At 39.1% G+C, this 14,925-nt stretch overlaps 1 protein-coding gene across 3 annotated transcripts in view; it reads left to right on the forward strand.

Moving 5' to 3' along the window:
- The first annotated feature begins 6,761 nt into the window (after positions 1–6,761).
- LOC140246310 (filamin-A-like) overlaps positions 6,762–14,925 on the forward strand; it is a 141,928-nt gene continuing 133,764 nt past the window's right edge. For all 3 annotated transcript variants that reach the window (XM_072325778.1, XM_072325780.1, XM_072325781.1), the window contains exon 1: positions 6,762–6,841. In XM_072325778.1, coding sequence (XP_072181879.1) covers positions 6,818–6,841 — 24 coding nt within the window. In that variant the 5' untranslated portion in view covers positions 6,762–6,817. The remainder of the gene's footprint in view (positions 6,842–14,925) is intronic.

Consider the following 14,925-nt stretch of genomic DNA (forward strand, 5'->3'; position numbering starts at 1 on the left):
AAGTGCAACGCTTTCAGAAATACACGACATACATTGTAATGTGTAAAATACGTGAATATGTATTCAACTTTACACAAAGAGATTTATTATTTTCCCAACTTTATAGCAGTTAAAGAAGTAAAATTACGGAAAATACATGTTAATATCAAACAGGCACCAAACACTGCCCCACCCCTACTCATGTAAAATTAATTCCTCATATATACTGCGATATTTCTTGAAGGATGGTTTCTTTCTTTGATTAATATGATGAAGAATGAATCTTACATGTCGCTATGAGTTTCGCATATTTCTTTCGAGCCGCTATTGTGAGGAGAAAACTAGGATAATGTTGCCATTATGGATCTATATACTGAGTAGTAGCTCCATGGTTATCATTCAGCGTTTCCTAGTGCCGGTATGACCTTGGTTGGCCTAACTCAAACAACAGAGGGAGACATACAGTCGAGGAATCTGTATCGCCACGCATCCGCCTAGTCCAATCTGCCAAATACCTTGTCATGAACTTCTCCATGCTAACCTTATCTTTCGAGCATTTTGACCCGTCAAACGATTTATAAAGTCTATGTGCTTGGACAACAGAGTTAATTACGATGATATTGAACCAGGAACATTCGATCACATTCCATGAATTGTGGTGCACCTCCATGAGGTATGCCGTCGCAGAGTATTCCAATTTCGTCACCACTCAACTATGAAATGGGCGTGGTCAATGTGTTTGCTGCAGGAATCTTCGTTCTCCATATTTCTTATTGGTATGGTAATGGTTTCCATGGAAAATCTGTCAACACAGTGATGTTTAGTAATAAAGCAAATGTACCCTGTGGATTTGTAGAGTTCCTCTTTTCATTTATGTTTGACAATATGAGTTATGTTCTCCCTTGCTTATGTCTATGTGATTGTAGTGAAGAACATAAGCTAGAGGCATACCGATGCCAATGTAAATCAAAGCAAGAAGGCAACATCTTCACCCTAAGGATCAGAGATGGAATATGTGTACTTGAATGTCAAACATTTATGCTAAACGAGAGAGGAAAGGAAATTTGATGTCAAGTGGCGGTCATTTGATGACGTCACAATGCAACTATTACACTACGACACTGGAACCGTAGAGCTCAATGGGGAGGGGTGGGGCTGGGGTGGGGCTGCGACAGGGGACCGCATAATTGCCATTAGCTCGTTAATGTTTTGTGTCGAGTCGATCTTGCATACCGGGAATTTACCAGTCCACGGGCGAGGTCGCAAGGGTTCGAAGAGCAAAGAATAGGGCGACCTCTTGCGGTGGGATTATGAAGGCTTCTATTATTATGTAGAGCGCCTACACCAATGAAGATACACCTCAAGTTACGCATTTATGCGATTTATCACACTTCCATGACCTACTAACGATAAAAGTAAAAATGACAGGGAATACAGCCATCATTGAGGTAGTTACTTCTTTTTTTCTTTTTTTTTTCATTGAGTTTTTATTGATCAAGTTAAGAGGATTACAAAAACATCACAACAAAATTCGAGATAATAAAAATACTACTAATAATAAATTGGTACGTGTACTAGGTGTTGTCGATGAAGCCAGAACATGTCAGTGAGAAAGTATGCATCTAGTCGAGTGGGACATGATGATACAAGTTGCGATAATTTCGTCGCGGCTTCGATCCAAAATCAGCGAGAAATAATTCACAACAACAAAGTAAGGTACAGATCAAATACTACACAAAAGAGTATTAGAATATTCAAAATTAAATTTAAAACGTAGAAATTACTTACAAAAGCATGATGCAGATGTCATGATACTTGAATAGAATAATTCAGTGTTACTTTTTGATGAATGACTTAACAAAAGTCTGAAGTTCATAACGAGATAAACTTTGAAATTTATGGGAACCAACTAAAAGCGATGTTTTCAAATAAAGATCTAATACGTATACAAGCACTACTCAATACGATACTGTCTGATTGGATGAGAAAATAATGTAAATTATGACAAGAAGGATTCATAATAACTGACATTAGCGATACGTTAAGTCTGATAATGTAAAGCCCTGATTTGTCATTCATGCATACCTCTGAGCTCCTCCCATCATCGTGTGCGTGTCGTAGGTCTGCAATACAATCCGGATAATGAGCTGGCATATAGCCCGTCAGTCAGATCACCTCCCTGGTCAGATAGAATATCTGCACTTTCCGCGTAGTCTCTATCTAGCTGTCTATAAAGAAAAATCCATACTGGGTTGTCTATTTCACATTCGCATCATCCAAGCGAATGGGAGGTACTTGGCTCGCCTAGTTCCAATAACCATCCTTGTGGTGATTCTATTTTCAAAGCGTGATGTGGTGAGAGAATGTGTCTCATCCAGTGGAAGAATACTGTAAATTAGAAAAAAAGGTCCGTATTTTCAGACGCCATGTAATAGATAGCGACTGAAGTAAAGGCCAGTGACTCGAGCAGAAGACCTTTATCGTCTGCGATGCTCTCATTGACCGAATTAGAAAGTGATATGGGTCTGAGTGCCCCTGATCGCAATGGGACGCGGCTTCTTGGAAAGCCGTCGCACATGTGCAAATGCAAAATAATGGTAGTTGCTGTCACTGTCAGTACTTGACATATTTTTAGCCGGCCACTCCCTTCCAATTTCAGTAAAATCTTTGTTTGTTGATGGGAATTACAATACAGAAAAGCACGTTAACAACGCTATAAACAATAGGTAAAATGAATTTAATGCTATCTAGTAGCCTAGTCTAGTAGCCTCTTTTTCCCCCACAGTGATCAGAAATGTGTTATCGGTTCTAGTATTCATGTTACCTATCATATGGACAGTGACACGTGCTGACTTTAAAGAAGTGATTCCTATCAATATCATTTATCTGTGCTACATTAACACCACAAGAAGCTGCATATTTATAATTGTCTCCCTGATCTAGAAAGCACGTACAACTCACTGGTCAATGCTGATGAAGTAATATTATATGGATTAGACGTTTTAAATTAAAGAAAAGGTGTCTCGTTCGAGAGACGGAGAAATGAGATATCGATAGAGCGATATCTGCAGAAAGAAATTTATGACAACTTTAAAGAAGAAATCATATATTTTGTAATACAAGTGTTTTTCTTCAGTTAACGGATACACACATAATATCAACATACACAATTCTCCTGAAAGAGAAGCGCTGTTACCAACGTCATTATGATATTGTATAATTGTATACATTAGTTCTAATAGTTCATATTCCCCGTACAAATAATCTCTCCTATCGACTTTGGACCTTAAGCTAGAAAGCGCTGTGCCCACTCTGCTTTTGATCTATGAGGTCTAGGGTTCGAGCCTTGTCATGATCTTTTGGGTCTTGGTCGAGTTGGGCGCTTTATTTACAACCTTCCCCGTACTAAGGTGTATGACAGTAGAGTGGGTGGATGAATAACGGATGCGCCAAAGAGATATAGGAGGTTTTGTGACCGATTTCGGTGACCGGATGATATCTTCTTCTTCTTGGGTACTGTCCAACACCCCTTAGTATATAGGGGCCAACCGGATAGGGGGTGCGCTGGTGATACAATTTTGAAGGCCTATGAACGTTGTGAGCACATTGACATGTTGGGCAGGAGACACACAATATAACAAAATTTATTTCATTAGTGTGGAATAGGTATCATTACTTCTGGATTAATAATAGGTCCCATGTCGTAGCGACCAAAGCCATAACATGCTGACCTTGTGAAATTCCACAATATGCCGAAATTCAACACTTCCAATGACATCATTTATCACTATAGACATCCATTGAGAATGATGAGTTATTCAATAATTGATCGTCTGTGAATCCTATACATACCCGAAAAGGTCGCAAGACCCCCTAATGACGTCCTGAAACCGTACGGTCCAGGGATTGAGCGTGGGCTGGGGGTCACGTGAGGGTCAAACTTTTGTTCCGTTCATGTCATGGCGTTAACTGGAATTCCCTGACATAAATCCTATGCAAAATATCATCGCAGACAGCACAGGAAGGGGAATAATGTGGAATGCATTTAAACATGAAAACATCACAAATGTTATGAGCTTAACTGAGTAACGAGATATCCTGTTTTTGAAGTGTGCTGGCTCTCCCTACTTCCACTCCAAGCACGTTATTCACACATATGGCACTTAGATCATGATTCCAATGCTTTGTAAAGGAGCTTGCGAGACTGGTGTCATGAGGTGAATGCACTTTCTGGAGTGTCTCAATCATGTCTGCTCTGGGCAGCTGACGCTTCATTCTACACTTTGATCTCCTTACATGTTTAGCGCGAATTCTGTCGATTACTTACAGGTTGATATGATGGTTTACATGAAACATGAAATTCTACCTTCGAAACAAATCAGCAAACGAAACGGACGGTGTGACTCAGGGAGAATTATAATCATACGAAGAAAATCATTACACGAATGTAATGAAGCTGTAGTGACAGCTTTGCTTGAGGCTAGAGTCAGACAGCGTTCAATGACGTCTGATATCATATAGATTGAGATGCAGCGGTATAATGACAATCAACCTTGAACGAAAGGAGCACATGCCTGCGCGCATGGCTCGTGGATGAGGTCTTCAGAGGTAGTTAAAACTATCTATTATTACCACCCAGGGGGAACAAAAGGGATGGACTCCCTGAATTAGATGGCTTTGTACGTACGCGTCGGACGATTAATGTACACCACTTTGCAGGGTATCAACTTCAGTGGTCTATACATAAAATCAGGTTGTCATTGTCATCAGAAGGCCATGTATAAAATTAATAGTTTAACAAAAGATACCAATGATTATTGTCTTATTAAACGACGTCAGCCTCTTCAGTGTATAGCACTGGCTACCCCCAAATGCTCTGTCATTATCTTCACATACAGCACGGCTGGATGTCCATTTTCGCAACCTAAGTATGGTTGGTCAGACGATGACATGTAGACGCTAGAACCTATCAACTATATAAGAGTCCCTATCAATGAGCTTCAAAGCGAAATTTCGGCCCAGTCAAATGTTAGTCTTATAAGAAAGAGTATGTTGTATGAGCACAACAGTGAACAATTGATTGAAATCGGATTGAAATTAACGAAATTGTTACATTATGAAGTTTCGCTAATTTTTACAAAACACTTCTTGAACAGTTAGTATGAATATGCAAATGAGTGAGTTGATGATGTCATCACCTTACAGCTTGCCATAATAGTTTGTACACAAAATCTTGAAATTTCCAGTTTTCTGTTCAATTGCAATCATGTTCCACTCTCAAATCCTGTATAAATCTGACTGATCATTATTTTTAACTCATTCAGATAGGAATAACATTATGTTTTTACCTGACATAGCAAAAAAAAAAAAAAATCGTCAGATTTTTATCCACAATGAACGGAAAATTGTGGGGTAATATCATCATCACCTCACTCATTTGCATAATCATTGATAATATTATTAACCATTTGATAACTGCTTTTTCAAAAGCTATTGAAACTTCACAATTTCATAACTTTCCTAATATTTATCTAATTTTGGTCAAATTTTCACCCGCTTGTAAAACTTTACTCTTTCTTTACAGACTTACTAAATTTGTATGGTCCAGAATTCCCCTTCAACGCATTGTCTCCGAACTATGTACGTCTAGTATGGGACCGCATTTAAAGCTATCAAAACCACTCACAATTATGCTCTATCGGGTGCCGCTAGAATTTTTACAGATAAGGTCGGGAAAGGGTCAAGTGATGGAGTGACTCCATCTTGACACGTTGACGTTGGTCCGCTTTTGTGTCACGAGCGGACGTTAAGGTCTTCTCATGAGCTATACTTGCGTAGGTTTGACACAGATACCACTTCCTCCTTAAGCATAGGAGATCTCACCTGTCCTCCGACCACGCCCATTCCCGTACAGACCTATCTTTCGATCATAACTGAGGGGCCTCCAAACTAAGAAGAAATGATGATTCGATAGGTTGTGCAAGTAGCCAGGTGCATTGTTTCATTTTTGCGCATGACCTGAAGCCCCCAGTTATGGCTGACATAAACATTAACAGGTCCATATACTCACCCTCTTCTTTTTACACTGCCCCTTACAGTGTTTTAACTTAAGTTATCTGATTGTTTTTTATAGATGGTAAAATATCCGTTAAAATGAAAGCTTCATGGTCACTGAATGAAATGCACTTGTTTGCTTATTTTATTAAAAGATGGCTTATAATATTACGAAATAGAATTCGTTGATATGCTAGTTTTTAAATAGATTTCTTTGATCTGTTTTAGATAGGTCTTTACAATTATAGTATAGTGCTTGAGTAAAATAGATGTCAAAAAAGTCAGATAAATCATTTTGAACTTCTGGTAAGCCGTATGACAGTGTCTGTACAACGGCTGGTGTTAGATATTATGACAGTCTTTAGAAGCGAACAAAAATGAAATATTGATGATTATCGCTTTATCGGAGATAAAAGTAAACTGCAAAGGTACTAATACTTTGAGAAATTATGCGTGATAAAACTTTCACACCAGTCCACATAATTATACTGTCTTATGAAAAGAAGTCCGCTAATCAAACTTTGTTAATGTGTTATAATAATCCTCGCAAAATACATTAGAAAACTTTGAAAACTTTTGAAACGTGACAATCTTTTACATGATTCTTTTAACTTAAAACAAAATACCCGTGGAAACACAAAGAAACTGGGAACAATGTGATAGAATAACAGGAACGTCACGACAACCAATGCTAATGCACGTTTCTTTTTGCTTTGTGTCTTCTTTTGCAGAACAGTCTGTACATCAGTTCGTCAAATAAGAGGATAAGACACAAACAGGAACAATGTCGGTCTACAGGAGAAAGTTGGTAAGTGTTCAGATACTGTCACAGGTGAATGTACCAAACAATATTGGCACCTTGAAGGGATTGTAATCTATTTGTATATAATTTTGGTTGAGATGGGATTGAGGTTTTAGCTTTTTGTGAGATAACTGAAAACCACTACAATTCTAAGAGGAATTAAAAGTCTAGGTTTGATGAAAATAATTTTTTGAAATGACCGGGATATCCAATGAAAGGTGGGTCCCACATTTTATTTGGACCACTGTTTTTACATTGGTTTTCAATATCTCAGATATTTCAAAACCGATTTTCATCAATAATAAACTTTTGATTCCTCTTTGAATTGTATGCTCTTTAATATTTCATGTAAGTGGTTTTTAATCATCTCGCAAATAGGTATCTGAATCCCCATCTCAGCCAAAACTATACCATCCCTTGAAGTGAAATTTTTTATTAGTTTTGAATTAAACGGAAGTTCTCCGCTATCTGTCATTTGACTTTGATGTGCCTTTTGATTTTTAACAATTTTCTTATCTTCTTCTGTCACGTATCACTGAAAGTGTTCGATCTGATTTCACTCCTTAGCTAGAACAGAAATGGAAGGTACTGTGGCCGATCCTCGGGTTTTCGACAACCACTACAGCTGGTCGGTAGTTTGATGTCAAAGGTCTGGCAGCGTTTGTGATTGTCTTTCGGCTAGTGCCTCTGCAACTAGTGATTAACAGGACTTTGAATTTTGCAGACCCCCTCAAAACAAACAGACAATCAAACAAACAAGCAAAAAACTAAACAAAACCGTATGCCACCGTAATCATAATAGAATAACAAAATCGTATATTGCCGAGCACTCGCCATCCGTCACTAGTCAATCGACATCGACAACCCTCCCTTGACGCCCGAAAACCCTACAGTTCGGGACATCATAATGTAGACTTTGTACGTCCAGCAGTCGTCAGCTTGTGGAATAGCGTGAGTCCATGCACACCTATCTCAGTATGGCGATGGCATTTTATTCGTCTTGTTATAAGCACTAGCCACTGATCGACAACTAATCACATGATACTTGTTGCGCCAGTTACCGACATCATTCCAGTTGCACTTCATCACTCATCAACACCGGGCAAAACTTTTCTACAACCAATCGTCTTTTTCTTTTCTCCTAAAGGAAGTGGAAGGGGTGATCAACGTTTTGTTGTTGTTGTTGTTGTTGTTGATGATGATGTTGTTATTGTTGTTGTTGTTGCATCTATGACTATACGCCTTTATTTCTTCCTTTATTTCTCCATTCAATCAAGAAATCGACCTTCGAAATGAATCTTGCTTATCTTTCCTTCTACAATTGGAGTGCTCGTTCCAAAACCCAATTTCCGAAAAGTTTAGAAACGGAAATGTTCGCAAAGAAGCTGGGATACCCAAGGTCATCATTTTGTCTTAATCTTGCTATTATCGTCTAGTGAAATCGTGACAAATGTACACCCAAACTGCGTGTATGTATTCTTAGGCACTGTAATTTCATACATTTGGCCTACACTTTCACACATCAAAAGAACACAAGAGTTCAGAGAACGTAGACATCCGAGATCTCCTCCCTGTTCGTCAACATATGACGGACGTGCTCTAAGCGTTGTTTTGTCTGCAAGTCAGATACACCATTTAATAACACAGGTTCACCAGGTACCAATGTTATTCCCAAGTGTCCGGAAAGGAAACGTTCATTGCAAACAGTTATGTCCCGTATTTTTTTAGGGAAGTTTTTCTTCTTCTTTGTTTAAAAAAAACACAAGAAAAAGTTGTTTTAAGAGCACTGTAAAAATAAAAAATAAAAATGTGATCTGAGCGGTGAAGTTTGTTAGGACTTTGTCCGCTGCGAAGAGCACGTACGCGTTGTCCGATATGGAACATTGTGGTAGCTCAGGTGTAGGTTGGTATGGCTTATATAGTGTACTTGGAACACGACATTTAATCTTGGATGCAACCACTTCATAAATTTACATATATTTCGAATGACTGAGAAAGCTATGCTAGTAATATTTTAAACTCGAATACTCCGCCGTGGGTTTGTTGGTTTATTCTTCGTCACACTCATGCCAAAGGCACTGCTGTATAGCATCGTTTGCATTCCGCATACATTATCTGTCTTTTCAGAGACTAGTCTACTGTCGCAGACATTCTGTCATTTGTCTGCACTTAAAACAGAAATTGCCTTGATACCTGACACTGTAAGAACGGATTGATTATATTTTACGAGCATCACACGTCAGCAGCAGCCATGCAACACATAAAATTTCAGACTATAGCGTCATATTAATGGGGGGTTTTCTTAGGATTTCTGTAGTTTCCCCAATCTTTGTGTGAACAATCATACTTTTGGTTCTGGTACGACGGTGACAGAAACAAATCTAACAAAGCAAGATGTTTTATTTCATTTAATTTATTACCACTTCGAAGGAGAATGCATTGCTGAAATGTAGAGCATAAATCATTAAGATACAGAGGTTGGTTGCTGACGACGATGTCTTGCTTATTGGGGATTTTTATCGGCAATTTGGCACTCTTACGGGGTATGTCGATGTATAATATGGTTGATTCGACGTTACGTAAAATTACTTGAAAACACTTGCGCTTTGTTTTTCAATTTGAGAGAACAAAACCGGCAACCACTTTCTTTGGTTCATCGTCAGCCCGCGTATGAATCAATAAACCACAAAACTTTCTGTAAAAGTCGACTTATGGTTCCCAATTTCAAAACTACAGATGTCACTGCAGAGGAGAAAGTGAACACGATGCTTTTCTAATTCACCACGTTAAATCATTTGCATTCATCGTTGAGTTCTTTAAAGACGTACAGTCTTCCTCAGCTAGCTCTATTCCAGCTCGGCACAAATTCATTACCCAGACTAGTCACATTTCTCCAAGTACTATTTCATGATGTAATAGGTCAGCAGCCAATCCCCCAAAGTCGCTAGGCCCATTCCATGCATACACCATGGCATTTTAGCATCCATATCCGGCATTACACGTCTTTTCACAGAGCTTTACAGAGAAATTATTGAAAGCATAAACGAAAGTCACAGCGCATCAACAACGCCATCGCCAAGGAAACTAGAGATCGTTTTCTTACAAGTCTCCGCTCTCTCTCTGCGACGCCACTTTACCCACCCCGTCTAACTCCGAAGCTTGCCGCCGCACGTGCGTGTGCGTTCCGTGGGAGGCCGCGTGCAAATGTGTACCGCAGTCCGCTTCAGGCTCGTTCAGTGTGGCACTTCGAAATCTCATACCAGTAATTCCGAGTCGGCCCTTTCACTCCAGGCTTTGCTTGGCAGACGACACGTCCAGGAGAGAGCTCTCGTGGCTGATCAGCACGCCAAATTTTCACTTTCTTTGACCAGCGGTGCCGTTTTCGTTGAGCTGTGCGACATTAAAAGACTTTCTGAGAGTTACAAGGAATTCTCGTTCCTATCCAGAACGCTTTCTGTAGAATTGCATTGACGCCCACTTTGGGTATCATTCTTTATTTCTGCAAGGTAAGATCCGTTTTAGTTAGCATTGTTGTGTTTTGATATTCAAAACATTGATTGATTCTTAGGCTGCATTTATGTGAAAACTGTCCGTACGCACACATATCTTATTACACACGCACAAGCGCGCGCACACACACGCACACACACACACACACACACACATAAAGACTTTCGTGACTTATCATCAAAATCTATAAAGTGCCAATGGCGGCAAATCACCTCATATTTCCTGTGCTGTAGCAATTTAAAACGACTTTACGTTCAAATATTTATCGGTTTACGACTGCTATGATCTTTACTGACGGCGCAGAAGGAAATGGGCCCTTATGTGTTGGGTGGATGAAGGCTGTAGGCCTAATATTGAAAGAGTAATACGATACCCTATTGAAAAGGGTTTTATATTTTATGGTGGCATGTATGTTAATGGCATTGAACGATTCGCAATATTATTATTTTTTTTGTGTGTGTGTGTGTGTCTGAGTTTACATCTTCTGTAGACTTATATGCACTTGAATTACCTTCATACACGTTTATCCATATCTAGCTTGGGTTCATGCACAGTTTCTGTCGGACTGTGTGTATGTGTTTCTGAGTGTAATTTGAGTAATTTGTAATGTGAATGTACCTTTTGTGACAGATCCTTGTAAAGATTACATCATACATTTTGCCTTAAAAGAGAGATATCTTCTTGGTGACGCATCAGAAGAAGTAGAAAAGTTGATCACAATTCGAGCGGAATAAGCAACAGTGGACAACTATTATGACAACTGGAATGTTAGTCATGAACTGACAGAACGTTATGCGGACATCTGAAGTAGCCGCCACGGCATTGTGACGTCATTCTCAGAGTACCAGGGCACTTCATTTGGAACAGAAATATCACTTACTCACTATTCAATAGACGAAATCTTTTTGTCTGTGACTCGTTATAGATCATTCTTTTATATCGTCACAGCTGAAGAAATTCAATATCTTACGTAAATTTTGAATTTTAAATTTTTGCTTAATTTTGAATGAGCCAATGAGGAGGAGGTTGCAAGATGCGGTGGTCACATGACAGCGATAGCTATTTAAGAAACCCAAATGAGGCGCCAAACTCCCTTTTTCAATTAAAGCACAAATTGAAATAATCATATCTTTCTAATTATCAGTGCAATTTCATTCAAGTTTTTAACTGTTCTTCAAAATTTTCTTTGCTGTTTTCTCTTTCGAAGTAAGTTCTTCCAGTAAAGGCAACCATCATATCGGTAGAGCATCACATTCAAAGTGGTGTCGTTCCAATATATTTGTCAGTGATATTCCCGGGAGATTATTAGATATCTATAGATAGATCGCTTTAATGTACTCTCTCGTCATCCAATTGTCACGTCACAAAGAAAACAGTTCTCTTATGTAAATAAACCTCTGAAAATAGATATTGTCTGCATATCACATATTAAATCCCGTCGAAACTGAGAATAGACACATGCTTGCACGTATTCTGTGCAGGCATGACCTGTCGAGGAATTACATTAGAAACAATGTCATACAACAAGCTGCCCTACCTGCACATGAACACATTATTACTTACCACTCTGTAGTTGATGCCGATCATTAGTCATTAAATTTGTTGTCAATTTATGTTTGTTATTTTACCAGCTGGCTGCGGGGGAAAAACTCAACTCAGCTACTTAAAAAAATTAATAATAATACAGACGATACACTGTTTAATGGAGACATGCACAGAGTAAAGCAAAGCCGTGTTGGTGAATAAGTCATTATAGCCTTAGTCACTATTGTAGTGTGATGGACTGACTTCGGTTATGTTGTTGCGCTCTCTTTGTGTGTGTGGTTTTTTTTTCACTTCAAACACCTCACTGACAAATATTTAATTCATGTTTTTTCCAAAGCCTTTGTCTCTTCGTCCACACTTTCCTTTGTCACACGGAACGTGACTCATCTTGACACTCGTGATTAGCCGTAGATCCTTCTTATAAACGAGTCTCCAGAGATGCGTTTATGTCTGTGTATGTTTGTCTGTATGTGTGTGTGTGAGTGCGTGTGTGTTTGTGTGTGCGTTTTTGTCCATGCGTTTCTATGTTCTGTCCACTGCTTATCTCTCTCACATTTGCTCAGCTGTTGGATCACGATGTATTTGGGCTTCGTGTGGGATTATCCGCGAGCATACCCGAGGCGTGAATCAGAGAAAAATCCCCATGATGACGTCACACTTTCATCTCACCTTAGCTCATTCCTGCTATCTCCCCAGCCCACTATCACGAATTCCTCTAAAGCGATGGTGTCGACATTGTGTGAATGATGCGTCAGTCAACTAAATTCATTTGTCAAAATATTTCATATCAACTCATATTCAGCTCATGTTAGTTTCTTTTTACTTTACTTTCAGCGACGGGATTCCCACCATTTGCACGGCATCCACTAAGCCTACAAAAGCCAACAGATTTTCCTTATGAATATATCAATTTTTGGAAACATTAATCGTACTGAAAATCAATTCCCATACGTAAGCATATTAACTGTAACATTTCATTATTGCATGAGGTATGGTACTCATGCGGTATTCCTGCTTGCATATTTTACATGTGTGTGCAGATTTTTCTTGTTTGTGTGGGTTTTATGTGTGGTCTAAGCTTTCAGATTTCAGACATGGAATATGTTGGTGTGAATTACCTGCTTTTGGGGCCCAAGCCAGTGGAGGTTTCCTTTGAGAATTGTAACAACGTCGACATCGCGAAAGCCAATGATATCGCTTTCGACTGAAATTTGACGCTAAGCTATTTCGTCGAGCGTCAAACTTCATAAAAACAAGTAGAGCCAGCGAAGTTTCCTATACTCAACGGTTCAAACAGAAGGTGGTATTCAGGGGTAGGATTGTAGACTTTCTTTTCAAAATATTTCCAAATCATTCATTATTTTCGAAGTAACAGATATTGGATGCCTTTTGCCTTGTGATACACAGACACATCCCGCACTGTAGATAACAAACGCGAGCGCTTACATATCGGTAAACGTGATATATTTATCATTGTAACATGGTGTCTATCTACCATACCCAAATACTGCACCAAAAAACTGCATCATTTGCACTCTTTCCTTTCCTATCAGTCAGATCAAATAAAACATACATCCCTATGTAGGTCTATGTTCATGTCGAAGTGGATGACAATTGTATTGACATGTTAACATGACTGTCGATCCAGAGTAGATCAAGAAACACTGTAATATATGACGTATCCTGTTACGTTTACGATAAGTGACTTTAAGGTACTAGTAATAAGAAAATCAACCATGTTAATGATACCTTTTAGTCGATTAGACTCAAGAAAAGATGATTTTGGTGTGTGATATCTTTTTTATTACATATATGACTTATAACCTCAGATTTTATGCAACGAAGGTCACTTAGGATAAGCGCGCAATTAAATCATGAGTACAGATCCGTCCTGACATTCCTTGATAATGGAGACCAATATTGCGATTATATCTTTTAGGGAAGGTATCCCAAATTTCATCATTTTTGTTTTCTACAGGATGCACTGGTTTTTGTATTAAAAAATGCCCTAATGGGAAAAATGCTGTAGCGGTGAATGACATAAGCACAGAATGATTAAGAAAATGGGGGGGGGGGGTGTTATATAACGCAACGAATTCGACTTTGTCTTTGTACTTTTGAAAGTAGCCACGAACTCGCTCAAGATGTGATCAGAGCCAAAGGCTATATGGGGATGGGGATTTGGAGTTGATGCATGTTGGTGGAGGGATGACGAGGTGACAGCACTCGTTCACACGTCTCGGTTCCGCCATGTTGTCCTAACCGCTTTCCGTACGTCTGAGCAAATATCGGCGGTATTTTTAGTCGACGCTCTCAGTATTTATACGGTGTTTCTCCGTCTCTCGTTCTTCGTGTGTCTTTTTTTTTTCGAAGACTGTCTGTGACGTCACACAAGGGAGACATTGGTAGTGTTTGCACTTGAAAGCTCGCTTCATCCAAGAATCACTGCTTCACTATCCAAGGAACAAGCTCAATTTCTTTTTCATTGTAAATTATTTGGGAAGGGGTATTTTAGCGGGTTGCTTTAATGATTATTGTTTTCAACATCGTGTTGATTAGGTGACATACTTGCGGATGTGAAGATAAATTACCCTGGTTAATCCGGGTAGGCCTACTTACAAGTGTAGATGATTGATGCCAAGGAAATGCTGGCATGATGGTATATCAGGCTAATACACTTCAAGGGAAAGTGGCCGTAAATATGATTCCCGGTGATTTACGCGAATTCCCCGCGAGTTGTCCCAAAAGTGTGACGTGCTCACATTCCTAGACACAGTTGGGAGCGTTACCCTTCACTTTCGATGTGAAAGTATCGCCACGATTCATCACAGTATCGCCGTAAGGAATACATTTTCCATGTTATTAGGGGGAAATAGCAACAACGACTGACATTTTCTGCTCCTAAAGCTCGATCTGTTCAAGATTACTGCCGTACCACTGTAATTTAACCTGAACGCGTATGAAATGGCACAAATATTTCATTACTAATGCGCAATGATGAAATTGATGGTAATGATATCATATTGTCCAGGTAC

Source organism: Diadema setosum, chromosome 2, assembly GCF_964275005.1.
Source record: "Diadema setosum chromosome 2, eeDiaSeto1, whole genome shotgun sequence".
Lineage (NCBI taxonomy): Eukaryota > Metazoa > Echinodermata > Echinoidea > Diadematoida > Diadematidae > Diadema > Diadema setosum.